General features: G+C 34.2%; 5 protein-coding genes across 8 annotated transcripts; all 5 read right to left on the bottom strand.

Annotated features, from left to right (window-relative positions):
• Positions 1-1,164: 1,164 nt before the first annotated feature.
• LOC122282041 (vicilin-like seed storage protein At2g18540) lies at positions 1,165-5,502 on the bottom strand. The gene is made up of 8 exons (XM_043093956.1): positions 4,859-5,502; positions 4,101-4,146; positions 3,661-3,710; positions 3,467-3,508; positions 2,752-2,865; positions 1,931-2,009; positions 1,758-1,829; positions 1,165-1,678 (listed from the first exon to the last, which is right to left on the bottom strand). Exons 1-8 carry the CDS (start codon positions 5,452-5,454, stop codon positions 1,631-1,633), a joined length of 1,047 nt encoding a protein of 348 aa, XP_042949890.1. The 5' UTR covers positions 5,455-5,502; the 3' UTR covers positions 1,165-1,630.
• A 559-nt stretch (positions 5,503-6,061) lies between these two features.
• Positions 6,062-9,846, bottom strand: LOC122280446 (pentatricopeptide repeat-containing protein At4g21705, mitochondrial-like). Its single transcript, XM_043091346.1, has 2 exons — positions 9,489-9,846; positions 6,062-7,561 (listed from the first exon to the last, which is right to left on the bottom strand). Exons 1-2 carry the CDS (start codon positions 9,816-9,818, stop codon positions 6,302-6,304), a joined length of 1,590 nt encoding a protein of 529 aa, XP_042947280.1. The 5' UTR covers positions 9,819-9,846; the 3' UTR covers positions 6,062-6,301.
• Positions 9,847-10,344: 498 nt separating this feature from the next.
• On the bottom strand, positions 10,345-12,139 carry LOC122282660 (expansin-A12). The gene is made up of 3 exons (XM_043094623.1): positions 11,421-12,139; positions 11,004-11,313; positions 10,345-10,851 (listed from the first exon to the last, which is right to left on the bottom strand). Exons 1-3 carry the CDS (start codon positions 11,566-11,568, stop codon positions 10,539-10,541), a joined length of 771 nt encoding a protein of 256 aa, XP_042950557.1. The 5' UTR covers positions 11,569-12,139; the 3' UTR covers positions 10,345-10,538.
• Positions 12,140-15,255: 3,116 nt separating this feature from the next.
• On the bottom strand, positions 15,256-16,698 carry LOC122280638 (E3 ubiquitin-protein ligase RMA3-like). Its single transcript, XM_043091615.1, has 2 exons — positions 16,495-16,698; positions 15,256-16,221 (listed from the first exon to the last, which is right to left on the bottom strand). The coding sequence occupies exon 2, from the start codon at positions 16,209-16,211 to the stop codon at positions 15,459-15,461; it is 753 nt and encodes a 250-aa protein (XP_042947549.1). The 5' UTR covers positions 16,212-16,221; positions 16,495-16,698; the 3' UTR covers positions 15,256-15,458.
• Positions 16,699-20,712: 4,014 nt separating this feature from the next.
• On the bottom strand, positions 20,713-25,239 carry LOC122282040 (thioredoxin 1). Of its 4 annotated transcripts, none has more exons than XM_043093953.1 (3): positions 24,893-25,239; positions 21,740-22,058; positions 20,713-21,129 (listed from the first exon to the last, which is right to left on the bottom strand). In XM_043093953.1, the coding sequence occupies exons 1-2, from the start codon at positions 25,143-25,145 to the stop codon at positions 21,745-21,747; spliced, it is 567 nt and encodes a 188-aa protein (XP_042949887.1). In that variant the 5' UTR covers positions 25,146-25,239; the 3' UTR covers positions 20,713-21,129; positions 21,740-21,744. The 4 variants fall into 4 exon arrangements, with proteins under 4 accessions (XP_042949887.1, XP_042949889.1, XP_042949888.1 ...); XM_043093955.1 differs by having other exon boundaries at positions 20,713-21,468; XM_043093954.1 differs by having other exon boundaries at positions 20,713-21,479.
• Between the last annotated feature and the right edge of the window lie 1,048 nt (positions 25,240-26,287).

Below are 26,287 nucleotides of genomic sequence, written 5' to 3' on the forward strand. Positions count from 1 at the left end.
ACAAGTAGAACTCGGATCAATGATCTTATCATTTTTTTTTTCACCCCCTTTCAATATTTGTTTAAATTATTGGGATTTGGTCCATGAAACCCACTCTGTACTGATTGAAACTAACTATAAAATTTAGGCATTCGAGGTTGAAGTGTAATTTATGTGAGAAGAGTATGAAGTATTAGTGTTCAAGCGAGAAAAATGTATTCCCATGGTGAATTTTAATTTCTGAACAAAAGCTTATATGTACTCTGAAAATATCGTTCAATTCATACATAGTGTTGGTATTTGTTTCCTCAAGCGTACATAATGACATCTAGAACATATGAAATAGGGACGTCCCAAATTGTGAAGATATATATATATATAGGACCGCGCAAATCAAACACTATGCACACTGTGCTTTAACGATAAGGAGCGTGTAATGGGAGAAATCTGGAATTTTTTTGTACTCCCTTTTTCAATAGTTTCCTGCTATTGTTCTGAAGGGCGGGAATGTTCATTAGTTTTATTTTCTTTACAGCTTACTAGAATGTAACTAGGTGTCTCACTTTATATACTTCTTGTGTATTTGAGCATTGCCTAGTTTCTTCCTATTCAATAAAGATTATATTTATAAAAAAAAAAAACACTATGCGCACGAGTTTGACATCTAATCCAAGTTATTGACTGGGAAAAACCAAGAATATTTTTAGTTGCTCTAAATTTTATGGGAACTTCTCATTATATAATTGTCTTTTCTTAGTTTTGAGAGTCCATTTTTCTATACAAACTTTTAGTTCTGAAAATCATGTACATGCTGTGTGCGCTGAAGCCTTGTGCTGTAATCATGTACTGAATTAAATTTCGCAAAATCAGCAATAGCCGTAATACTTGAAAGTTTTAAACGTTTTGTAATTAGCATATCGAAAGACTACTACTTTCTCTAAACCAGACCCACCCACGCTTCCTTGCATTTAATGCTTTCTTTTTGGCTGCTGGCATATTTTAAAAGAAATAGGATTAGAGGTTGAGAACATCAATTTAAAAGTTGACAATCTTTTTTGGTCCTGAGTATTTGAAATTTGGACTGTAGTAGTACTTTCCTAATGGGAAGTCAGACACAGTTTAGCTTAGAATCTTGTAACACTCGTTCAATTTAGGCTAAGAACAATCCAATTTTACACACAAGACTAGATATCAACTAATGAAATAAACATTGACTTGCGTATTGTCGAGTTTCTAAGAGAACAAAACTCAAGCCTTACATCGGGCTGCATCATATAGTGTGATTCAGAGAAAAGGAGAGGGGATAGATAACTCATCCCTGTAGTCTTGGCTATTTTAAGTTTACATTTCATCACAGTTGCAGTCACCACACCTACGGCCCGTTTTGACTCACCAATGATGTTGGTGAGGTAGAAGTTTTAGGAGCTACCTCATAATAAGTCCACAAGCATTAAAAAGCGGAAAAAGGAGAACTAAGCACAAAATTTTCCAATCACCAACATGTTATGAATATAGGTAGCTCTCCCTCCACACGGGAAACTTGAGAAGGATTTGTCAGCTCCATGAGTGGGAATCCCTCTGAACCTTTATATTTGCAAAGAACATGAGATGCATCGGGATGATTGTCCAAATTAACATAGTCCATCCATCTTTACATAGCAACATCCGGGTCCAATCGTCTCTGAATAGCAGCTGCAGCCTATAATAATAAAGCTTATAAATTGAGTCGAAAGATTATCAGAAATTACACGAGTACAGATTAAGTTCATTGTACCGACCTCAAAGTTTCCAATCTTGTACTGGTAAGCCATCTCCTCCCTGAGCTGAGCTTGCTCTTTCATTGCTTGTGCCTAGGAATTGAAAAAGATTTGGCAATGAGAAGGAATAATTTATCATAGATTCTTGGATTAGGAGAATGAAATAATTTTTGATTGATTAATAGCAAACTAACCATTCCACTCTGCATAGACCGCTTTAAAGCTTCCACCTCTTCCGCCTTTTGTTTTTCACGTTCTCGCATGAGCTCTTGCCTGAAATGTAAAAATCATTTTTTTTTTGAGAAAACCTAACATTATGATACTCCATATTTTTTGGGTCAACCAAACTAATCTTCACATGATATTTAAGAACCAGTTCAAACTTCAAACACCAGACGCCTGGCATATATATTCAGACAATTTGTTTGGGGGGGGGGGGGGGGGGGGGGGGGAACAGATACATGGCCATATCCCATCAATTGCATTATGCCAGTGGCAAAAATGAAAATGGTTGCAAACAGACATTGGACAAAGTTTATAACTTATCATTTAGAGTACATCCAATGAGAACACTCTGAAAAGCTTTAACATAGTGGCTCCTTTCACAAAGGTCCATCGAAAACCATTTTAAACTTAACAACATCAGGGATCTAAAAAATATTGCCTTAATACCAGAAGAAGAACCATAAAAAGAAAACCAAACACATAAGACATAGGCCACTAAATGCAAGGAAAATGATTTAATACCTCTTAAATGATGAACCAACTTCTAATACTTGTAACCATTCCTTCACACCACTTTATTCTTTTTTCTAACCACCTCTCTCCCTCCACTGAAACCCCCTCCGCCCTCCTCCCCAAGAAAGAAAAGCTACGAATTGTGATAATTATTTGGGATCAAAAGAGGAAAACTCATTTGTTCCCCATCAATACTACTGATTCATTACAACTTCAGGATTTTTTTCATAGGAATTTCACGATAAATTCAATTAATGTACCAAGCTCTGAAACCTACCGTCGCTGTTCTTCATCATTGAATACCGTACGTTCTGATTGGAGGAACTTTTTGACACCTTTTTTCTGTTCTTTTTCCATTTTGTTTCTGTAATATGCGTCAAGGTTATAATACCTGCAACCACATACACTGAAGTCATTTCTTGCTACCTGTCACATTGGAGATCCATGCACGGTAAGATGATGCTATCAAGATAAGAGTTGTAGAGAGTTGTAGAGGTAAATGAGAAGGCAGAGATATTCTCTAATAAGATTAAATGTTTACTCTTTATTTCATCAACTGTGAGTGCAATGTATGCCACTAGATCAAGAAATAATTTCATCAAACTAGGCCTTGTTTGTTTTCACAAACCATCTCATCTCATCTTATCTATAAAACTTTCCCAAACTCCCACATAAAATACAATAAACAATACAAAAGTTTCAAATCCCAAAACAACAACAATATTAAAAAATTATATTCTAACAATATTTTATTCAACTTTCATCTCATCTCATATGTGCAACCAAACAAGGCCTAATTTTGTATTGGACCAATACTATATACCTCCAAAGATGAGAAATCTTATATATACATAAATACATACATATATATATTAGTCAATTGACTCCCCATGTTATAGATTATGATTTATCCTTAAATATCTAGAGCACCCAAACTATCCTGCAAAATAAGGGAAAACAAGAAACCTAAATACGAATAGAAAAAAACTTACTTCTTGGAAGGAAAGGTAGCTGTATTATGGTCTTCCATGAACCTGTAAACAGAAGTATTGCATATTTAGATAGCATTTAAAAATTCTTGACTCGGTGCCTAAGATTTAAAAGGGAAAATAAAATTTTGCATTGCACCGAGAAAAGGGTTCTCTCAGAACTCAACTAAATCCAATCAACAATTTCTTGTACTTACGCTTTAAACATCTGCTTCTCTTCCCAATTAGGTAAGCTTTCCAGATTCACCTGCAAAGAAATCTCCAAACATTTTTATCACATTGCAATATTCTCCATATCCTAAGTGCTATTTGAAAACCAATCGAAGTAAGGATAGTTTTGCCTCACAGTTACATTTATGAGGAAAGGATAGTTTTGCCTCACAGTTACATTTATGAGGAAATACTAAATATAAAGTACACTGACTAATACAAATTTAATCTGTTAAGTAGCGATCAACTTTATTTTTATATTTATCAAAAAAAAAAGTAGCGATCAACTTTAAAAATTTCAGTATTATCGGCGTTGAATTTTAACATGCACAGGTTGATGATGCAAATGGAATTTAACTTCTACATCCAACGGGCAATTGATACCCTAAACTACCAAAATTTGATTAAGTAGTGGGAAATGGAAAACCTGTTTTACTTCTGCCAACCATGCAGTAAACTCTGGCCGTTTAGTCCTACAAAGCAAAAATATTCCTTACTGATAATAATGATAATAAAACAACAACAATAACATTCGCACTGAAGTAACCAGTCAACAACCGATCAAAAATAATACTTCTCAACTCCTCTCCTCTCATCTAATCTAATCATTACAACTTTTTCAAATTCTCATACAAAATAAAATAAACAATTCAAATTTTCAAATCTCAAAATAAAAATAATACTAATTTGTAAGTAGGATAACAATATATATATCTATCAATAATTTATTTAATTTTCAACTTTCACCTCAATTCATCTCATCTCATCAGTGAAAACAAACAAGGGTTTCTAATTTGTAAGTAGTTGTTATCTTCTGTGTACTTCCTGTGTACACGGCTTTGCCTAGTCACATAATTAAATAAACCTTAATCTTACAAAAATCAATCGCATTTCCAAAACCATGACAACTCAGTTTCCAAGAGAAAAATAAAACGAAACAGAAATTTTAATTATGCATTGCTTTCATCCTATGATAAAAATGCAAACAGGTCTGTGTTCTCCTCATCCACGTAGCCAGAAGCTACAAGGAGTACGCACAATCTTTTAAAGGTAAAAGGAGAAGATATACAAAAAATCATTTTTTCACATTTTCATATCAACCAAACAGAGCACTTGCTCTTCCTAGATTTTCTCAGCAACCAAACGCAAACGCCAACCATAAACAGAAAAGGAAAAGCCACTAACCACATATCGGTTTCTCTAATAATTCCATACTTTCCCCACAAGTTCGTCACCGGTCCTTTCTTCCCTCTCTCCCTCTTCTCCTTCTGCTTCTTCTTTCGTTTCTCTTTCCTCTTTTTCTCTTCTTCCTTCTCTTTCCTTCTCCTCTTCTCTTTTTCTTTTCTCCTCCTTTTCCGCTCCCTCTCCTCCTCTCTCTTTTTCCTCTCCCTCCTCTTCCTCCTCCTCCTCTCTCCCTCGTTCTCACTCTTAGAATCCGAATCCAAGCCACTCTCCTCCGATTCCGAACCAGAATCGTCCGACTCGGAATCAGAATCCGAGTCCTCTTCGCTACTGTAACGGCTTCGAGACTTCCTCTTTCTACTCTCTAGTTTAGCGTGATTTTTGCCATCTCTCTTACCCTCCGATTCGGAACTTTCACGAGCTTTCCTTCGAGACCTGCTCCGGTCTTCCCTGGAATCAGAATCAGATTCCGAATAGGAATCCTCTCGTCGTCTCCTGGATTTTCTTTTCGAAGGAGCTTCGGCCTTTTCTTCTCCTCGTCCTCCTCCTCCAGGGAGTTCTCGCTTTTCTAGTAGCGCAGAGTTTCCATCTCTGCCCATTTTCGCTACGGTTTCGAAGATTTTATTGAGAAATGGGAGAGAGAAACAGAGCAGAGGTGGATTTATTTATATCGGTATCTGATAATGGGCTTAAGCAGAAGACTAGCCCAAATTGATATAAATTGATCCTTTTCAGGGATCGGCCCACTCCAAGCCGCTCCACTGGTAAATTTGTGGTGGGCTTTTTCGTTGTACAATATAGGCCAACAGGTGAACCAATGGGCTTCTCGTTGTCCTCCTGAACCATTCATTTTTAGCTCTGAGTTTTGTTGTTTGCAAGCAAATGATAGATATCTCAACAGTCAACACGCTGCTTATCGTGAGATTCATTATATTTATTAAAATAAATAAAATATTAATATTTTTTATTATTGTAAAATCCACTTTAATAATAGGATATGTCAAAAAATAAGCTTTCAAATAGATTTTGTCTTTTCGTTTTAGGTTCAATATATGGTTGAATTTCATAGATAGGTCGCATTCAATATACAAAATTTACACCCCCAAAAATATTAAATAATTCAATGATTTTCACATTTTCCAAAAGGCATTAAACGGAAATGAAACCAAAGAACCTGAGTGCACAATGTTAGGAATTAGGATGCCGTTAAGTGCAAACGAAATCCAAACAAAATTGGTAAGATTTCGGATCAATTACTTCAAGGTTCATTTTGTAAGCATCCCTGCCGATGTGTAGAAATATTGTTACATAATGTCAGCATGGCACTTCAAAAGCTTAATTTTCAAGTGAGACCTTCAGATCTAGTAGCTTCACTTGCCCACTGAAATTTTAGGAGTTTGGCAATGAATTGCAGATTAATGAGCCATAATCAAGCAAGAGCATCCATCAATAGCCGTCAGCCATTTTAGATTTTTTCTGTCTTGAGCTTAGAATCGTTTCTGTTTCCTCATTTTCTTCTATCTCATCAGCTTTCATTTTCTCTAAAATCCCATCCACATCTTTCCCACCTCTGATATAAGCCCTGATCAAGGCATGGTACATTTCCCTATCCATTGGAATAACGGTCTTTAAGGAGTTCAGAAAAGCTTCTACTTCTTCAATGTCTCCTCTATCGCTAAGCCAACTCAATACGCTTGAAATCACTCTAGCTTTAGGTCTCCATCCTTTATTTTCCTCCCTTACAGCCAGAGCTTCCTTGATGCATTCAAACGCCTTCTCCATATTTTGGTTATCTACATAACCCGCTGCAAGAATAGCCCAACTATTTGGAATTGGAGTCTTCCCTTTCTTCACCATGTCCTGAAGCACGGCTTTGGCTTTTTCCATCAATCCCTTCTGACAATATCCAATCAGGAGGACATTGGGCACACGGAAATCATAACAGTAGCAAGATGACTCCCACTCCTTGAGCAATTTTTCTGTTTCTTCAAACTCCCCAAGCTTCACTAGAGAACCCAGCATGGTAATATAATCCCTGTTGACTTGCTTCTTGCACTTGGATTTTTCAAGGCTCCACAATCTCATCATCTCATCTTTATTTCCAATATGCGCATAAAGTGAAATCAAATGATTATATCCAAGTGCATTTTTATTTACCTTCTCTTCACATTTCTTCATGTAGATCAGTGCTTTCTCCCGGATGTCAGCTTTTATGTAGTAATTGGCAACCATTGCATAAGTATTCCAGCCCACAGAGATGTGGGGTAGGCTCTCCATTTCCTTTAGAACTTCCTCCATGCCCTTAAGATCAGATCTTTTTCCATAGGAATCTATGATAATTCCATAGCTAAAATTGTCAGGGGAGATGCCATCCTTCTTCATTTCTGACAACACAATAGGGACTTTCTCAGGCTGGCCGTTGTTTGTATATAGGCACATGATGTTATTGTAGGCGAGGGGAATACAAGCAAATCCCATCTCTTTCATCTTCCGCATGTGGGAGAGGGACTTATCAACAAGGCCTTCTCTGACATAACAATTTAGAAGAGCCCCATAGATTTTGTCAATTTTGTCTTCATCACTCAAGTTTTTAACATAGCTCTCTGCAGAGTCCAGCCCACGAACTCTACCAATAAGATCTAACTGCACAGCCTGATCACCTGGTGAGAATGAGCAAAGTTTTGTGCGACTGACCCACTCAGAAACCTGCAGCAGAAGATTAAGTAATATGGTAAATTGAAACTACAGTAACTAATAACGAATTTCAGAGCTCCTAGAACCTGAACATGTCAAAGTTTGGTGATGAATCAGAAAAAGAAAATAAAAAGGAGCTCGGACACAAGCATTAAGCCAACTAGGCATATGGGTAAGAGTCCAGGTACCAAACAATAATTTAGGATAAAGTATTCCATTAAGTGGAATACAGTTTTCTCTCCTGATCTACAGGAGTTTTGCACTTTGCACCTGGAAATGCCTAAACTGACACATTGCATTCTCCAAATATAAAAAACTGATAATAGTATCTTCATCCAGGTTGGCATTTAAGATGGATGAAAAATAGAGGAAACAGTCTTTTACCCTTCCATCAATTAATCATATATACATATATTCTTCAAGAACAGTTTACATATGCTTGATGACTAATCTTTTCTTTTTAAGTCAACGAATAATTCTAATTTTGTCACAAATCAGAAAGAACCATCCCTCAAACTGACAAGGCATGGACCTTAAAAATGTATCTTGCACCACTGAAATCTAAGTGCATCTTTTTTTTGTGTATATAAGTAAATCTAAGTGCATCCATCAGCTGGAAACAAGTCAGTCAGACATGTGCACATTTTTTATCAGCAAACAAATTTTTCTTCTTCAGTCAGAAATATACACATTAATCCACTTCCTTATTTCACCTACACTTCTTCACTCCCTTTACTTTTAATTTATTTACCAAAATCAAGTAGTTCTAAAATGTTGGGTTGGATATCCCTATTAGTTGTTGTCAGTAAATGATGCTCAAGCATGTACTTGTTTTGAGTTCCTGTAAGTTTTTATGAATTGATCACAGGCAGTTAGAGCACTTTTGTGTCTTGAGCTTATACTAAATGCGGTTAATCTAAATCTCATAACATGAACAGGTTATCAACCCGTAAAGCTCCACAGAGCTGTCGTATGCGGGTATTACTGGAATTTAAAAAACATCTATTTTGTTGGTTTTTTCCCTACTTCTCTAATTTCATCACAAAAATTTTACAATATTATCAACTACAGTTCTTTTTACAATGAGTGTTTAAACTATATTATTTTAATTTTAATTTATAAATTCTGACAAACCAATATCAAGCTTAAATAAAGATGTCTATATAGTAAATCATACCGTTGTGTGTGAATTTCCTAATCAGACATGAATGGGGATTAAAAAAGAGAAATGAGCTTTCCCTAGTAGACCTTAGAAAGGGCGAAATTTATTTCTTGCCTTAATTTCACTTCAGAAGGAACCATATTCCGATATGCCAATCACAAGAACGACTTTTCAATGATGTTCAAGCCAACACCATACAATTTATTTATGACTTGCCTATTAACAAGTTCATGAACACTTGCTTGCTTCTCTAAATCCCAAACACGAATTATCAAGTTAAAAACCCAACTACAACTCATGAACCCATCATCCAAAAAGCAGTCCGGTGGCTTAAAGAAATATCATAGAAAACAATATTTGTCAATTAGTCTGACCTAGACCCACTAATTAGCTCAATAGGGGAGTTCCCCAGTTGCCCCAAAAGGCCAAAACCCAACCCACATAATATATCAAACCCATTTGTTCCTTTTCTATTCCTCTCTTTTCCCACCTTTTCTCAACAACCAAATAGAGAGCCTTCTCAACCGTGAGTAATGCAAGTCTTTGCCTTAAGTAAAATAGCATTTCATCATTTAATGAAATCAAACCAGCATATCACAGAACACCCAGATTCTCTTTCCTTTTGCAAAAATTTCTCATCGGCCAGGGAAAATCCGAAGAATTTTCCATCGGGAAATGGCACAGACCCAGAATATGTTTCTTACATTTTCTCTCAACCAAACAGAGCATTGTATAAAAAATAATAATAATAATAATAAAAAATAAAAAATCCCTCACCTCGAGAGCTTGCTTGTACCGCCTGCGAGCTCGGAGATCACGGACGATGCGCTGGAACTCGAGCTCCTTGACTTTGTTGCCTTCTTCCACCCACTGATCAAGAACTGGCGCTACGCTGAGTGAAGGGTCGCCCAGAGGACTGATTCTTGAGAAGAGGTTTCTTCTGCTACTATCATGCCTTGTCGTGCTGTAAGACCTTATTATCAAGATTGTGTTTTTTGTAAGGTTCATGGACCTGTTCAAGCTTGTGAGGAAAATCCTTAATGCCATGAAAGAGGTGCTTGAGAAGTGCTCTGAGAATTTGTGGGGTTTAACCGTTTCAGATTGCATGTCTGCTTGGCAAATACGAAGGGTTTAGCCAAGCAATTTTGAGGGAGGTTATATGCGTCTTTTTATCTAGTTGTGGGTGCGGTAATGAAACTAGTTTACCGATTTCTTTTTTTTTTTTTTTAAATATCAATCATGCATATGTTTTATCAAAATAATAATTTATTTTATAATATATAAATATTTTATAATATAATCATCACGTCAAATCATAAAAATTTATAAAATATTTTTTCTAGAATAATCTACCTTTGTCCCTTAATTCTAAAAAATTCTATATTTCATTTGATTATATCTCCAATTTCTTATTATAAAAATGCATTTTTATTTTTATGGGAAAATCCTTGGTGGATGAAAAACAATGCATGCAAGAATTGTGTAATTTTTTAAAAAAAATAAATAAATATGAGATTCATGTTGAAAGAAAATTAATTTTTTAATAGTAAATTTTACTCTTTTTTAAATGAGTACGCAATGATTGGGCTATTACATAATTGTCCATAGCATTTCTCAATAGTTAATTATGATATCTTCATCAAATATAAATCTTATTTTTCAATTATTTATTACAGTAAATAAAATATTACAAACAACTTGATATATTGTCCACAAATGTCATACTGTCTGAAAGTTTCGCTAGAAGGGCAGAAAAAAGGTCCGTCAAGAATCAAAAAACTCTATTCTCGGACATGAACGTCACTGCACGTCTTGATCGTTGTGGAATTAAGAGAACTGATTTGGGGAAGAAAATGTCTGCCCAAACCTCCAAGTCGAAGGAACGACATTTAAGAATTCTAATGTTTTCCCATCAACCAAAGTGAGCTTAAAAGACAATCTTTGGCCTCGAACGTCAAACCCACTTTGCCAGTTTGCACCCCAATTCCGATGCATGGGAATCCATGTTCTTGTCCTGGAGCCTCTTATCCATGCAGCCTTCGCATCACCACTACCACCAACGTTAGATATCATCACCATATTGAAATTTGATTGTCCCTTCAAGGTGAAACGCACTCCTCCACTCCGTTTGCACGACACCCTTCAACCCATAAACATCAGTACATGAGTGAATAAAACAATTGTGAATGATCAGCAATGTTAACCATCTTTAATTAAGATCATCATGATTTTTATCATTTTTAATTAGTTGCAACGCACGATTGATATGGCCGCATGTTTTATTGTTTTTACCTTCTATATAGGACAGGGACAATGCCTTCATTGCCTTGTCGTGCAATGCGTAAGAAAGCAGGCATAGACATGTCAAAGTGTTGGTAAGGGGGATCACACCATCCTCCATTATTGTTGGGAGGGCAGAAATTGGTGGCGGTAATGGTCATAACGCGGTGGGGAAGGCACCACTTTGGGTCGAGCCTGTAGTTGCAGCTCAGTTGGTAGCAAGCGCCGCATGCTTCACCACCTCTGAAAAGTGTACTGCTAATGGCAGCCGTGTTCACTCCAAACCCAGCGTGGACTGTGTTATCATAGCCACAAGCTCCACCTGATGATCATAAAACCAATGGCATTAAGGATATTAAAGTGACATATATGCATGAATGCATGGTATCCAAATGACTAGCTAGCAAGATTAATGATCGACTCACGTACCAAGAGTTGTGGGGTTTTGATTGGATCCATAGAAAGTTGCATGGCCATTAAGCCAACCGTTACCTTCACTGTTGATGCCATCAAAACCTACACAAACAAGGAAGAAAACATACAAAAGAGAAACAGAAGGAATTTTGACAGAACCCATTTTGTTCTTCAAACAGATCGATCAGTATACATTCGAATTCTTGAAGAAAGTGCCTCCATTTATAGATTAGGAACGCGCTTGTCGGTGATTAATTATAATGAAGTCCTAGTATATACGTACGTACACTTTAAGATCATGATAAGAGCTTATTTTTCTGAAGAACGCGTTTCGTCACGTCCTAAAAGCAGGTGCATGTGATGGTTTGAGACAGATGCAGGCAACGGGAGATCAGCAAGTCAATGTGATGGCCTGTTATGTTTCCCGTCGGTGACTTCTAAGGTAAATGCTCGATTCCATGTTGGAAATAAAAATGCTACATATTATTATAAATTAACTTGACAAAAAAGGATAAAGTTCCCTCCCATGTTTTCTTTTTCTTCAGATCATGTTGTGTAGGAGACAGTTCACTGGATGCTTCCTTAATTAATTAATAGGCTTTGTTACATACAGTCGTCAGATGCAGTTAACGTGCAGTCAGCTGTACAAAATGAATAAAAAAAATTATAAATTTTTTTTTTATATTCAGGGAGACCTACATAAATTATAAAAAATTATAAAAATAATTTTTTTTTTATATAAGTCTTGTATTAATTTTTTTTTACAATCAACTACACACTAGCTATATCTGTCGACTGTAAAAAATATTTCTCTTAATTAATTGCGTGCGAATGTATAATATTGTCGGAACGAATTAATAAGAGGAGAATGCGTGGATATCACCGACTGGCGATTTAGATTGTACTATGTTTTCCGTACGTACTTCACAGTACATTAGCAAGCGCGTAATATTTAATTTTTAGAAAAATGAAAGTTACAGTGTACGAGCTGTAATTATTTTAAATAAAATGAAGATATTTAAAATTTATATAAAAAATTAATTTTTTAATAATAATAATTTTTTTTTAAGTAACTATATAATATTTATGTACTTTATGATTGTATATATCGTTATTCTTAATTTTATTTAATAGTTTTGTCAATTCTCATTGATTTCTTGTTTAAAAAATGTACGAGTGTAATCCGTTCAGTTTTAGACAAAATTTAGAACCAAACCGATACGTATCAGTTTTTTTATTTTTTAAAACAGATTACACACCAATTACCATCCTAAATCGATATTTTGGTTTTATTGGTTTTTGATCCGGTTAGATTCGATTTTTCGGTTTAAACATACTCTATTATATATTATATAATATAATATATTATAGTATATAATACTATAATGATAATATATTGTAGCATATTATAATATATAGTGATATAGTATTCGTATAACTATTAATATGCACTATATAATATTAATATAACAATTAATACAATAAACAAAATAATATAAGATTTTAAAATTTAATATTATATTAATTAATAATTTATCATATAATACAAAACTATTTTATATAAATATATTATATATAAAAATTATATAGAATAGAAAAAATTAAAATATATATAAACTAGTCCAGTCCAGTTTTAGAAAAAGAAAAATCGAAATCAGACCGATTTTGACCCGTTTTAATAAAAATAAAACTGGTACCGGACCAAACTTAACTCGGGATTGGACCAATCCCATCGGTTTGGTTTGATCCGGTCCAATTTACAAGTTCACTGGTTTTTTTTTCACACCCCTAGAAAAATAAATTTTCTAACAGAGTTGCACTTGTTAAATTTATCATTCATAAAATAAAAGGCTATACATTTTTAAAAATACCATACTTTTTTTAACTCAAATTATATATTATATTGAAAAAAAAAAGTGTTTGCATGGAAATAAACGTTTTAATTTTGGCATTATATAATTTTTTTTTTAAATAATCACTGCTTTCATTGCTTACATATTGTAAAGTTTAGTGTGTGTATATATATAGGACTTGTTTGAAATATTGAATAGGGATTTTAGTAAGGCTCGTACGGGATTTAGTAAAGGATTTTAATTTCATTGCTTAACTCTAAGGTGTGTTTGTAATATAGTATTCCTCTGCAATATGTGAGGGTTATTAATAACATTTAGATATCCTTCTTTTTTAAAAACAAAAATAAAAAAATATATTAACATTGAAAATAATGTTAAAAATTATTCTAATAATTATTTTTAATGCAAGCAGTATTTTAGAACATCATGATAGGCCCAATGTCGTGGGTTTGGGCCAACTTCTCCTCCCTACTTGGACTCCTCAATCCTACCATAACCGCATGTGGATCATTGCCTCAATTGAGGAAAAATAAGGTTAAAAACTAAATTATAACAAAGTATTTTTATAAGAAATAGAAAGAACAAAATAGAAATACGGGGAAAAAAAAAAAAAAAAATCTTCCTTTAAAACTCTAACAAAGAGGGGAATTCTATTGCAGACATCTTGGCAAAATCTGGAGCTACTGGGCTTTCAGAAGCTTATTTTTTGCCAATACAGATGCCAAATGTTGTCTGGGGAGCATGTAAATAAATCCAGCTGGTCTACCAAAATTTAAGCATAAGGTTTAGGGCATGCTTAGGTAATGAGATAAGTTGGGAACTATGTGAATAATAATAAATAATTTGTGAATGGTTTGTAAATAGAAGTAAGATAATCTGAGAATAGTTGTGTTCCCAAACAAACCATGTGTCCAAACATGGCCTTAATCTTTATGTAGAGAATGTTAAATATGTATACATAGATACTTTTTCTTGTATTGGTTTTAAAATTCACGATTTTTCAAATCTTTGTTTTTCGATTTTGTAATTCCAAAGATTTGTTGTATAATATGATATTCCTCTAAAGGGAGAGTTATCAATATATTTTGGTTACTTTCTCTCTTTAAAAAAAATTATTATAAAAGAAAAAAAAAACCCATTTTGATCATTCTATTATAAAGCAAATGTTGAAATCGAAACATAGAACATTGGGACTTGCATTGTAGTTTCCAAATAGGGATTGTACATAGCATTGTTCGATTTAGAAAAGAGTAATGATAGACTTATTATTCTCTTACCACTCATTTGTTATTATTTCTATTTTGAGTATTTGAGATCACCTACTTTATTTTATCAATACTTTTTACTATTTTATACTACTATTTAATATTTTATCATTATTTTTTATTATTATTCACATAGTATGTGAGATCACTTTAATACTCAAACGAAACCTAAAACCATGTTAACTAGGAGCACGTTGGGAAGTCAAAACAACATACGGGTAAAACGAAAATGACTCAAATTTAAGGGATGCCGTTGAAATTGGAAAGGTGGAACTGGTCGTGAACGGTTTGGTCATATGCAAACATAGAACAAGAGGAAAAAAAGAAACAGGAACCGATCATAGTATGCGGTCAAGTTTGAAAAATAAGACATCAGATATAACAATGATGACAACCTGTGTTACATAACAAACAGCATTACCATGTTCCATTATCCATGGTTCTATTTTCTCCATTGGCGCATGCATCCACACATCCTTTACAAGATTCTAGTGGTCAGGATTAACGGAAAACAGCCTCATGCTCAGGAAAAGAAAATTGAGGAAGGCCAATTCTAGTGAAGCAGAGACTATTTGATTTCAGTATATAGGAAATACCGTATTGAGCTTTGATGAACATCTTGCAACTAAATTTTCAGTTCCAGACTTCGAGTGTTTTTGCTTTCTGGAAGCAAAAGAGTGAGAAGTAGGTCAATGCCTCAATGGTATCATAGTATTGAGAATTGCACAAGGATAACATCAATATCAGATCAAGAACTTATTATAAATCCAACCAAAAAATAGCAGATTATGTACACACCCAAAAAACAAATTATGACAAGTGGTATTGTTGCAAAATCGATACCAGGATCATGTATATCTTCTTCTACTCTACGTACTAAAATTTCATAATTCCTCCCAGAACTATACAAAAGCGAACCCCAGAAAGGAACATGATCAGAAAAGGAGAAGACACAAGATTATGCAACAGAAGAGAAAAATGGAGACTCTGTTAAGAGACTTGTCAAACTTCATTTCCTGCCTTCTCATCCTGGGACTGCTAATCTCTGTGAGAGGGCAGGCGTACAAGCTTGTATTTGAGCTCCCAAACATCCTCGCATAGATCCTCTCCCCTATTCCAAGCATCCCAATTGTCGGATTAACTAAACTAGCCATTGCTGTACCACCAATATAAGCTGATCCATTTGCAGAGTGACCTCCATATGGATGAGGGGGATAGTGCTGGTGATGAAATGACCCCGACTGCGTCTGAAAATAATTTGGACGATGTTGCGTCGAAGAAATGAGGTTGTGCAACCCACAAGGACGTGGCCGGCGGGGAATGACAGGACCCAAATTGGATTTCTTGACATCGGAATCAGAAGAGGATGTGCCACGACCATAGAGGGGGACCAACGAATTCTGTGATATGTTAGCTTTACAAACAGGGCATTTCGGTTGTTGATGCTCTGGTTCGTCCGAGGAGATTTTTACATTAATCCACTTGTAAATGCATGGCCAGCAGTATAAGTGACCGCAGAGGGTGACCACAGGTTCATGCGCAGGCTCTAAGCAAATGTTACAGCCAAAGCAGCCATCTTCATCGACTGTGTCTGTTGTTGGGGCTGACATAGATTTCCATTTCTGGTGAAAAGAAACATCTCCAGTAGCTTCGAAATGTAGCTCAGGCTCAAAGGAGTTATGTTCCATAGATAACGCACTGCGTTGCCAAAAAAATAAGATCTTAATTAGGGCAGATAAATGGATTTTCTCTCAGGAAAACCTTTTTAGCACAGGATAAATATCCATGAATCAAGCCTCACATTCACTGATCCAAGCAAATTCACGAAGGAAGTGCCCAGAATTTCGGCAGGAACAATGAAAGTTTCAAAAATCATATAAAACAAAACCAAAAGCCGGAATCAAATAAGACACCCAAGGATTATATTTCCTCGAATACCAAAAAAACCCAAGACAGAAACACGAAGCTTACCTCGTACGGAAAAGGATATCAGAATCAAAACTGATCAACAGGGAACTCTTGAGAAAGGAGGAGAGAGATGTGGAAAGCGGTAGATTGAATCGCTGTCTTGCTTTTCGGACTTTCGGGACGAGATTGCAGAAACGGAATGGATGAGATGGAAGTGCGGTGACGCGGGGGTATATAAAGGGTAGCTAGCGCGTTCGCCATTGGCCGTATTTATTAACGTCGAAGGAGGGATGCTGCAGCTGAAATCCTGCCCTCTAGAACCTCTGAACTGACCTGCTGACACGTGCGACACGCGTTAAGAATTTAGAATTTCGTGTTTGTCTCGAACTGTTTTCTTCTTAGAATTCTACGGATGGTTCGAGGGATTCATTTTCGTTTACCCAATATTTAAGGATGTTTTGAAAATTTTGTTGAGCTCGTTTATTTTTAGAGGTAAAATGAGATAAATTGAAATTAAAAATAAAAATTAATATTATTTTATATTAAAATTTTAAAAAAATTATAATAATTAAATAAAAAGTTTTGTGAAAATTATAAAATTGTTTATTTTATGAGATGTTACGAATGTTGTTGGCTAAGTTCAAACGTGAGTGTTAAGAGTTTTGAATCTTTGATTTTAATAAATGCAAAACTCTGAATTTTGAAATATTTATCTAATATTAATAATATTTAATCCTGAAATTGGCATGAAAATTGTAAGAATCTAATTAATTAGATTTTAGTGACGTGGATCTCACCTGGCCATCGTATTTAATTAGATTTTAGTTAAATGTCGAAATCTTTTGTTTTTGTGGTACATGTATATAGTTATTTGTTTATGTCTTGCTTCATCGTCACGTGGCTCCTAGTCACAGAGTTGAGAATTGGACGGTGGTAGCGGTACGTTGCTCCATTTGCAACGCCAGGTCAAAATTTCTTACTTTTCCAAGAATTTCTTCAAATTTTCAAATTCAGTGTTGAATTGAAATGTGTACAAAAAAATTGAAGCCTATGTAAAAATAATAAATATATTTAAGAAAAATTTATAAAAAAATTACTTATTCACATGTCAGTTATTATTTCGTTAAAAATTATAAAATTTAATTTTATAATTTTTTAAAAAAATTAATAAAATAAATCTTCTAGATAAAAAATATAAATAAAATTATAAATACATACACGTAGAACTACTCTTTAATATTATATTATACCCTTTAGTTGTCATAAGAAATAAATTTCTTTGTAATTATGTAGACGTAAATACATTATCAAACTGTGTAAATTTTGTATTTTTATTTTTATTATTATTCTTAGAAAGAAACTTATTGATATCAACACATTACATAATGTTATATTATTACGTAAGACTTGAAATCAAATGTAAGGTATTTGGAGTTAAAATTGAAAAAATAGTAATAATTAAAAGACGTTTGGAGACCAAACCTACGAAAGATTATTGATTAAAATTAAACCACGAGCTGGACCATCCAGAAGAGAGTGACGGATTTCTTATCTTCCAAGTTTCTGACCAGTAAAAGCTAGACCGTTAGATCCTTCTAATTCTGATACTGCTGAATAGGCCGCTATCTTCTAATCCAATGTGTGCACTGTACTGTGCCGTTGTTTAAAGGTTGAGTCCAAGACATTCAAGGACTGCCACGTACTATTGAGCCCGCGTTATTTCAATTTCTGTGGAATCACACGTGGCATCTATCTAGCCCCTTGTTTGACTGTCGTGGGCCGTGGCCCGTGGGTTGGAGTTGGACTATTCACGTTTGTTCATCGTATGGTCAAAATTAAACCAATTTTTTAAAATAAAATTAAATAATTTTTTATTTAGGCCTAAAATTTTCAAATATTATTATATTTTCTTTAGTAATGTTAATCATAATTTAAATTTTTATCATTTAGATAATTAGAAATTATTTATTATATTTTATTTATAAATTTATCATATAATGTCAAATTATAAGATGATAAAAAAATAATAAAAAAATAAATAATGAATAGATTTTTTTTTTTATATCTTCAGATCACGTCAAGTATATAAATAGCTATAAAAATATTAAGTAATTAAAAAATTATTTATTTTTCAACAATTTAATATCATATTATAAGATTATAAAGAGATGATAAAAATAACATTTTTGGCGCATTTATATTTATTTTTTTTATCCTTACTCTTAATAAATAACTTCCCATAATGTTATAATGTAACCTCTCTATCTCTTGCGTAATAGAGATAAAAATATTTTTTATTCTTTGATATTTTCAAAGCTGTGCAAAATAGAGTTTCATAAACTATAAATTTGAAGGGATTTTGAATCCAAGATAACATCAATGCATTATTATTCAACTTTTTGTTTAATTTTTCATTTTGGCACAATACGTCCCGTTACACGTCTCATTTTTGGGACATGTTGTCCATTGAGTATCAAATAAAAAATTGAATAATTTAATGCATTCGTATTAAATTAGATTCAAAAAATCCCTCCAAGTTTACTGTTTATGAAACTCTATTTTGCATTTTATTCTACATCAATGCATTTTAGCTAAGGTTTTTTTATTTTTGTGGGGTTGGAGTTAATAAAAGAATAGGGTGGAGTACTACTCAATGTGTTTGGAGAGATATTTGGGGCTGGCTGTCACCTCGGCCAACTTGGTATGCATTTCATACTTATCCGTAGCAGTGATACGTCGCTTGTCGTAAATATTCAGGCATCCATTTCTGGTATGCATTTACCCATTCAAAGCCGTTCCTCCCATAAAGTAGAAGAATTAAATACATATACAGCACAACAACATGCGATCATGTAATATATATAATATTATATATATATATTATATATAATTAACATTTATTTTTCTAAAATATCTTTTGATTTACCTCCTTTCTTTAATTAATATTTAAAAATATACAAGTTTTTTTTTTTTTTTAAAATCATAACCTTAATCTTTAAAAATGAAATTTTGTTAAGTACAAAGGAATTCGTTTAAATTAACGTTTGTGAGGTGCAATGTTGAAGCAGGCACGTACCATTAAATATTAGATTAATGTTGATCTTGCTGATCAATATGCTGACTCGACCATGTTGGTGTCTCTCTTATCAGTTATCATGTGCGCACCCGATCGTATATTCATTCATATCAGGTGGTTTGACATTTAGCGTCTCGTCAGTTGGATAGCCCTACAAGGATAATTCTTTATCCAGATTCCACAAATAGAGTGGCCACGGCCCACCGATGCAATTTTTTTATTATTTAGTCGAAATATTTTTAAATGATATTATGATTTTTTTTTTAAATATTGAAAAATATATATTAGAAAACAAAAAGGATTTTACCTGTTCGGTGGGTGGCCTTTATCTGTGGACGTAATAGGTCCCCAGCCTACAAAATGGTTTACGCCTCCAGAAGTTTATCGGGAGTTAATTGGATAGGGAAGTGCTATGCCCACACCGAGAATGCTCACCGAACAGCATCATTTTTTGTTTTTTATTTTTTTAAAAATATTTTTAAAAACTATTTAAATATCTTTTAAAAATAAAATAAAACTCACAAATTCATTTAAAAACAGTTTCTTAATCATGAAGTAAAAATAAAATATTAAAAATAAAATAAAATGCAATTCGATGAGAAATTTCGGTAATAAATTTCCGTGGGAATCAATTGGATAGTCTCGCAGCTGCCGGCTACTGTGATAATGCACACAGTTGGAGTTGTCGACTCGGGCGTCATCTTGTATACATTCCAGCGATATATAATAAGCAAGTCTAATATATTCATTTCATAATAAAATAAGTGTCACAGAATTAATTTTAAAAAATATAATACGTATTATAACAAATTATGTCAATTTATAAATTTTATTTATAGATCAAACACTTCTTTTAATAAAATGATAAGATTCTTAAATTTTAATTAGTTAATTTCATGTTTGGATCATATATAATTTATATAGTTCCGATCAAATTATCAATTCTTAAGAGATTTAAATAGTAAGATGAGGTAAATTAAGATAAAAATGAAATAAAATATTTTTAAAAGATAATATTTTAATATATTTTATATATAAATTAAAAAAATTATAATAATTAAACGATAAGATCATCCTTGCCTCAATCAAGCATGATTATGAATCCTATCAAGTAATGACATGACAGCACGACAGAAATTCGCCCATATCCGAAGCAGTGACATGATGTTGGGTTAGAGCATGAATGTCAAAGACGGCTAATCAAGTTTACGTAACCCTCGCATTTGTCCACATTCACACAGCAAATGAAAAAGTTCCACAGATTCAAGGTTGCCAACTTGAGCCATTACAACAATTAAAAGGATAGGGGAATGGACTCCCCAAGTTTGTGCACATATCATCCCAACTACAATGACAGCAACGATGAAAATATAGTAGACATTTCAGCATTAACCAAATGGCACAAAAATCTACTCAGTTCTTGAAGCAGCGGCCAGCATAAACAGATTCCTCTTACCACTGGTTCCTCCATTTTGTGTTTTCATGAAATAAGTTTGTTCTTTTTCACTTTCGTTTCATCGCTTTCACTCATCCTCTAACCTCCGTTTGGCAACTATACTCTACTTCATCTCTCCATTTACAACTCTGGTGGTCCTTATTTTTGTTCCTTCCCGTTTTCCAATCTGCATAAACAGTGCAATTTCACAAACAAAAAGCCAACAATGTGCTTAAGTACCGGTAAATGTAGAAATGACCTCATCCCTGAAGTAGAATGGTTTCTCCTCCCCTGAAAAGTGTGGTCTATTTCTAAGTATTATACCACATCAAACACAACAGTGCAGTTTTCTAGGCCCAGCATCTTCAGCGTTCTCAAGAATCAACCTCCGAGGATTATGGTGATGCATGCAAATATAATTCCTCGAACAAATAATCTCTCTCCTTATCTTTCTTCAGGGCCTCCCTGGACCTAATTCTCCAATTAACTGTCAAAGTAATTCTACACCCACAGACCCGCAGAGCTACTGACAATGATCTCCCACATTACAAGAAGCAAACATAAGTCAGCGGTGACTTGTACACAAGGAACTCTAAAATAACCATTTCATACAAGTATATTTGTAAGTACATTCTATTAAGGTAACCGAAAATACAGCTGCATCTGATTGATATACAGGAGAGTCAATATGAGTTTATTGTGGAAGCAAAGCATTCAATCTTGAGAGATCAGAAACTAAGAAGCAAAGAAATAAATACTACAAGGCGCTCCACTCCAATTAAGGCATCTTTACTTACCAACTCTACAAGAATTTCTCTAGGCTGGTAGTCAATGTGGATTTGGGAACAGCACCAATAACTGCATCTTTTTTCTCACCATTCTTGAAGATTATGACTGTTGGGATGCTTCTAATGCCATAACGTGTTGCCACTGCAGGGCTCTCATCGGTATTAACTTTGTAGCATTTGAGCTTCCCAGCATATTGCTTTGCCAGTTCATCAATGATGGGATGGATCATACGGCATGGCCCACACCAAGGGGCCCAAAATTCAACCAGAACAGGGGACTCGGAGTTGAGCACAAGTGATTGCCAATCTGCATCCGTAACACCAGACACTGCAATTTCCCAAAGCATGCGCTGTTTAATTTTCCCAAAAGTTTTCTCAAAAGGTCAAAAGAGACATTAACCAGCCATTGATCCAAACTGCAAAAGCACTTTAACAGAATTTTTTTAAAATACATATTCAAAGCAGCCTTCACCAGTAGAGGAAGAGCAAAGCTTTGACTGTTGACAAAAATAGGGTTCCAGAGTTCTTCATGCCACAATTGTGTGAAAACCCAAAACTTATTTATTAAAGAGAAATTCTATTTGCAGTCCCCAAGTAGGGACTGCATGTGCAACACAAAAAAGAAAAAAGAAAAAAAAACAGAATTTAGACTACAAATTTGGACCAAAATGAGGTATAGACTAGTCATTTTGGAGTGCAAGTCCAAATGTGTTTTCCATGGGTCATTACAGGTGGACTCGTTAAGGTGACGATTGAATTCCTATGGAATCATCTTAAATTGCAAGAGTTTCTCTGTCACAAGCAACATTGGACCATTCACCATGTTCTTATACTAAATCCAGGTTATTACATGTGAACTATCTTTCTATAGGGTAAAATCAAAGAACATAGGCAGTACATTATATGCACTGGAATAAACAGGGGTTCTAAAGATTGTGGGACTTCGAGACAGCCATAGCTCCAGTAAACAGCCAGTCAGAAGCAAAATAACAGTTGCTATGTTGGAATAATTGTTTGGAATCGTTCATAAACCTGAAAAAATTTACCAACACAGACCAAAACCAAAATTCAAGGTAACTACAAAACAAGCATAAATCAGTGAGGGAAGAGTCTCGCCAGAATAAAGAATCACGTCAAACCATTTTCTTTAAAGATCAATCCTGTGCCCTCGCAGTGCTAGCTAGACTCATTCAAAATGGCACTTAACCTTCCACCATCCAATTAACCTGTTTCTCCTTTAAGTACAGACTCCCAAGTGCCAAAAATTCAAGCAAATGCCTTCTTCATCACCCAATCCGAATAACACAAATTTTCCACTGAACAAAATACTTTTCCGCCAGAAGTAGCAGGAAAAAAGAGGAAAAGAGGAAGGATAGTATATGCTGGAAGTGTCCTAGGCAAGGATTTATGAAGTGTCCGGTTATATTTCAAAGAAAGCCAATCGAACTTCTAACAGGCTAACATGCTAAGTAATGAAAATTTAAAAGCAACATTCCATATACAGTGGGATTAAACAAATGGTTTGATCAAGCTTGTTTCAGCTGGAAAATTAAGGAAGAAACCAATTTTGGGGACGATAAAGAAGGGTGTGTAAGACACATCTAATAAAAAGCAATGTTTTTATATCTGTTCCATACACTATACCACTCCATTCCGTTTTGCTCCAAATTCTAGTCCGTTTCGGCCATTTGGGTCAAATTCTGGCAAGATTTGGATTTTCAATCACCATTCTGTTTTGGACTGCTTTTGTAATTTTCTTGTACGTAGATGACATTTTTGTAAATTTTAAATCTAGATGATATTTAATTAATTCTAGAATATAAAATGTATTATATAATTTTAATTTTTTTGTAACTTTAAATGTGTTCCCTCATTCTCTCTCTATTTTTTTTAATATCATTATTTTTAATAATTTATCTCTTCTTTTATTTGTGTCTCAACTTAAGTTTGTGATTTTTTCAACATATATTCATTTTATAAATCTTCAATTCCTCCAGATATATACACATATACATGATACACACACATATATATGTATTTATTCTATTAATTGTTAGTTTATATATACATATAAATATTTATATATAATATATAATTAATCTTGAAATTGTACCGGTACCGAAGTATTTCATTCCAATGCGTTAACCGAAATGGTCACTAGAACGGCATTAAAAACTTTGATAAAAACACCTCTTTTGAATCCACACATTATACTACAACATTAATCTGACACTTCCTATATCGTCCCAAAGACTAGGGATCAGAAAGAGTAATTATGGCAAATACAAAGCTCCTTTAGTATGCTCTTGTATAATCATGGCTGAGTTGATTAGTTTCTAATACATAGGCCACGTCCAAACAATTGGGCTTCTACATAGAGCTCACTTCCCCCACCCTTCTTTGCCTAGAAAGCTAGCATTCCCATTAGATTAAATCCTGCAAGAGTGTCTGGCAAGGAATACACCAGAGAACCTAGATCCTTTTGTACTCAACAATGTGTCCATGTGGTAGAATATGATATGATAACGACTAAATTTTGGAAGTTAGCATGCAACCAAATTTATTTGCATCAACCCACCGATTCCAAACCTTATGCCGACCACTTGGATATGTTTCTATCCACATTTTGGTAAAATTCTTCATTGTTACAATATTTTGCACCATTCCAAAAACTATCTTCCAACAGGCCACAGCATAAGCTCTGTCCCTGTTACCCGACAAACTGATACCTCCTGTCCAAGTCCTATGACACCACGAGGTCGAGCACTCGAGTGAACAGGCACACCGCTGCGTGATGTTCATCAGCTACATGCAATAAAATAAAGAAAAGAGCATCCAGTCCTTACTTAAAAACAGTTCCTGTTTACTAACTCAGCCGATAATCCGGGTAGCAATTAAACCTTTCAGGCCACCAAAGACGTAGAGTTCCCGTCTAGGAGAAATCATATCAAAGTATCACTATTTCTTCCTCTAGAACAATCTCTACAAAAGTCGAAGGAAGAAGAAGAAGAAAGAAAAGAAGTTCGATAAAACAGAAGCTTAAACGCAGATGATAAATGTTATCTTTTACTCTTTCCTTCTAATTTTCTCAAGCAGACCAAATGATAAAGAAAAGAAGGAAAATAATGGAGCGAAGTCGACTAGTGTGGAGTAAGGACTGACCTTCAACGGAAGTATCCTGAGCTTCGCACACGACTAGGCCACCGCGACCATCTAGCCTCGGACGCGAACTAGGGATTCGAGTCACCGACCCAAAAGAGCGAGTCACGAAACTAGGTATAAACTTGAGGCCTCTGAAGCGGGGCAATCTACGGGCGGAGAGCGAAGAAAAAGAAGAGGCGGCGATCGGAGAGAGAGTAGGGGAAGGCATAGTGGAGGCTCGAGGCACGGTGAGGGATTCCAGCACGTTGGCCATCGAAGCAGATTATCGAAGCTATGGAGAGAGAGCCAGAGAGAGAGAGTGTTCTGTTTGGTGTTTGATACTTAGATTTGCGTATGGGAGGAATTGGATTACCATCCGGTTAATCCTGCTGCAGCGTGGTCTGATAACGAATAGTATAATGCCATTTGGACGCAGGAGGATTAAGGACTTGTCTGGCAAATGATAAGAGAGATCAAGCCTAAAATTAATGTTATCTCAACTTTCAAAAATATATTTTTACTAGATTCTGAGTTCTCTAATTTATAAAGTGTTTTGTTACGTATAGATGTATTAATTTATATATTAATATTAATTTTTTTATATTAAAAATTTAAATTAATATTATTTTTAATAAAATCTATTTTTTAACTAATCACGTTAAATTAATGTATATATTAATACACATAATACAGTTATACTAATTATTAGATTTTTTCTATACTTTACGTACGTCTGGACATTGATATGAATTGAGTAGAATTAAATTATAAATAATAATATTTTAAAAATTCTTATTAGAACAAATCTATCTAATAATACTTTATAATGATATATCGTATTATTAAAAATTACTTATATTAATATTAAATTCTAACTATATATCATTTTAAGCGAATAAGTTCATTGATTCTAAAATTAAAAAGAATGCCCAAATGAAAAAGATGGCTTTGAAAAACCATACCTGGCCTTGCTTATGAATCACCGACATCGAGTTTGCACACACTTTCAACGAGTGTTTTGAGACAAACATTTCAGATGTGATATTTATAATTATAGCTGTGCAACTTACACAGATTTATTTTAAAAATAAATAAATATCAGATTTACCGAAAAAAATATTTTTTAATGATAAACTAAAACAATTGAGTTTATCATTAAAAAAATAATTTTTATGTAAATCTTTTCTTAAAAATAAAATAAAAATATTGTTCTTAACGCTTTAAGTAAAATGTGTAACTCGATTACTGCATCCTCCTCCAACTATTGATCTATTTCAGGATGACAACTAATTCTTGTTTTCATAGCCTCAAAGCTACCAATTTTATTGCTTGAAATACTTGACCACCAATAACACCTTGTTATTTTCCCAAGAAACAAACAACGTACAATAACTACATTCCAGCGTTAGGTGCAAG

Source organism: Carya illinoinensis, chromosome 11, assembly GCF_018687715.1.
Source record: "Carya illinoinensis cultivar Pawnee chromosome 11, C.illinoinensisPawnee_v1, whole genome shotgun sequence".
Taxonomy (NCBI): Eukaryota; Viridiplantae; Streptophyta; class Magnoliopsida; order Fagales; family Juglandaceae; genus Carya; species Carya illinoinensis.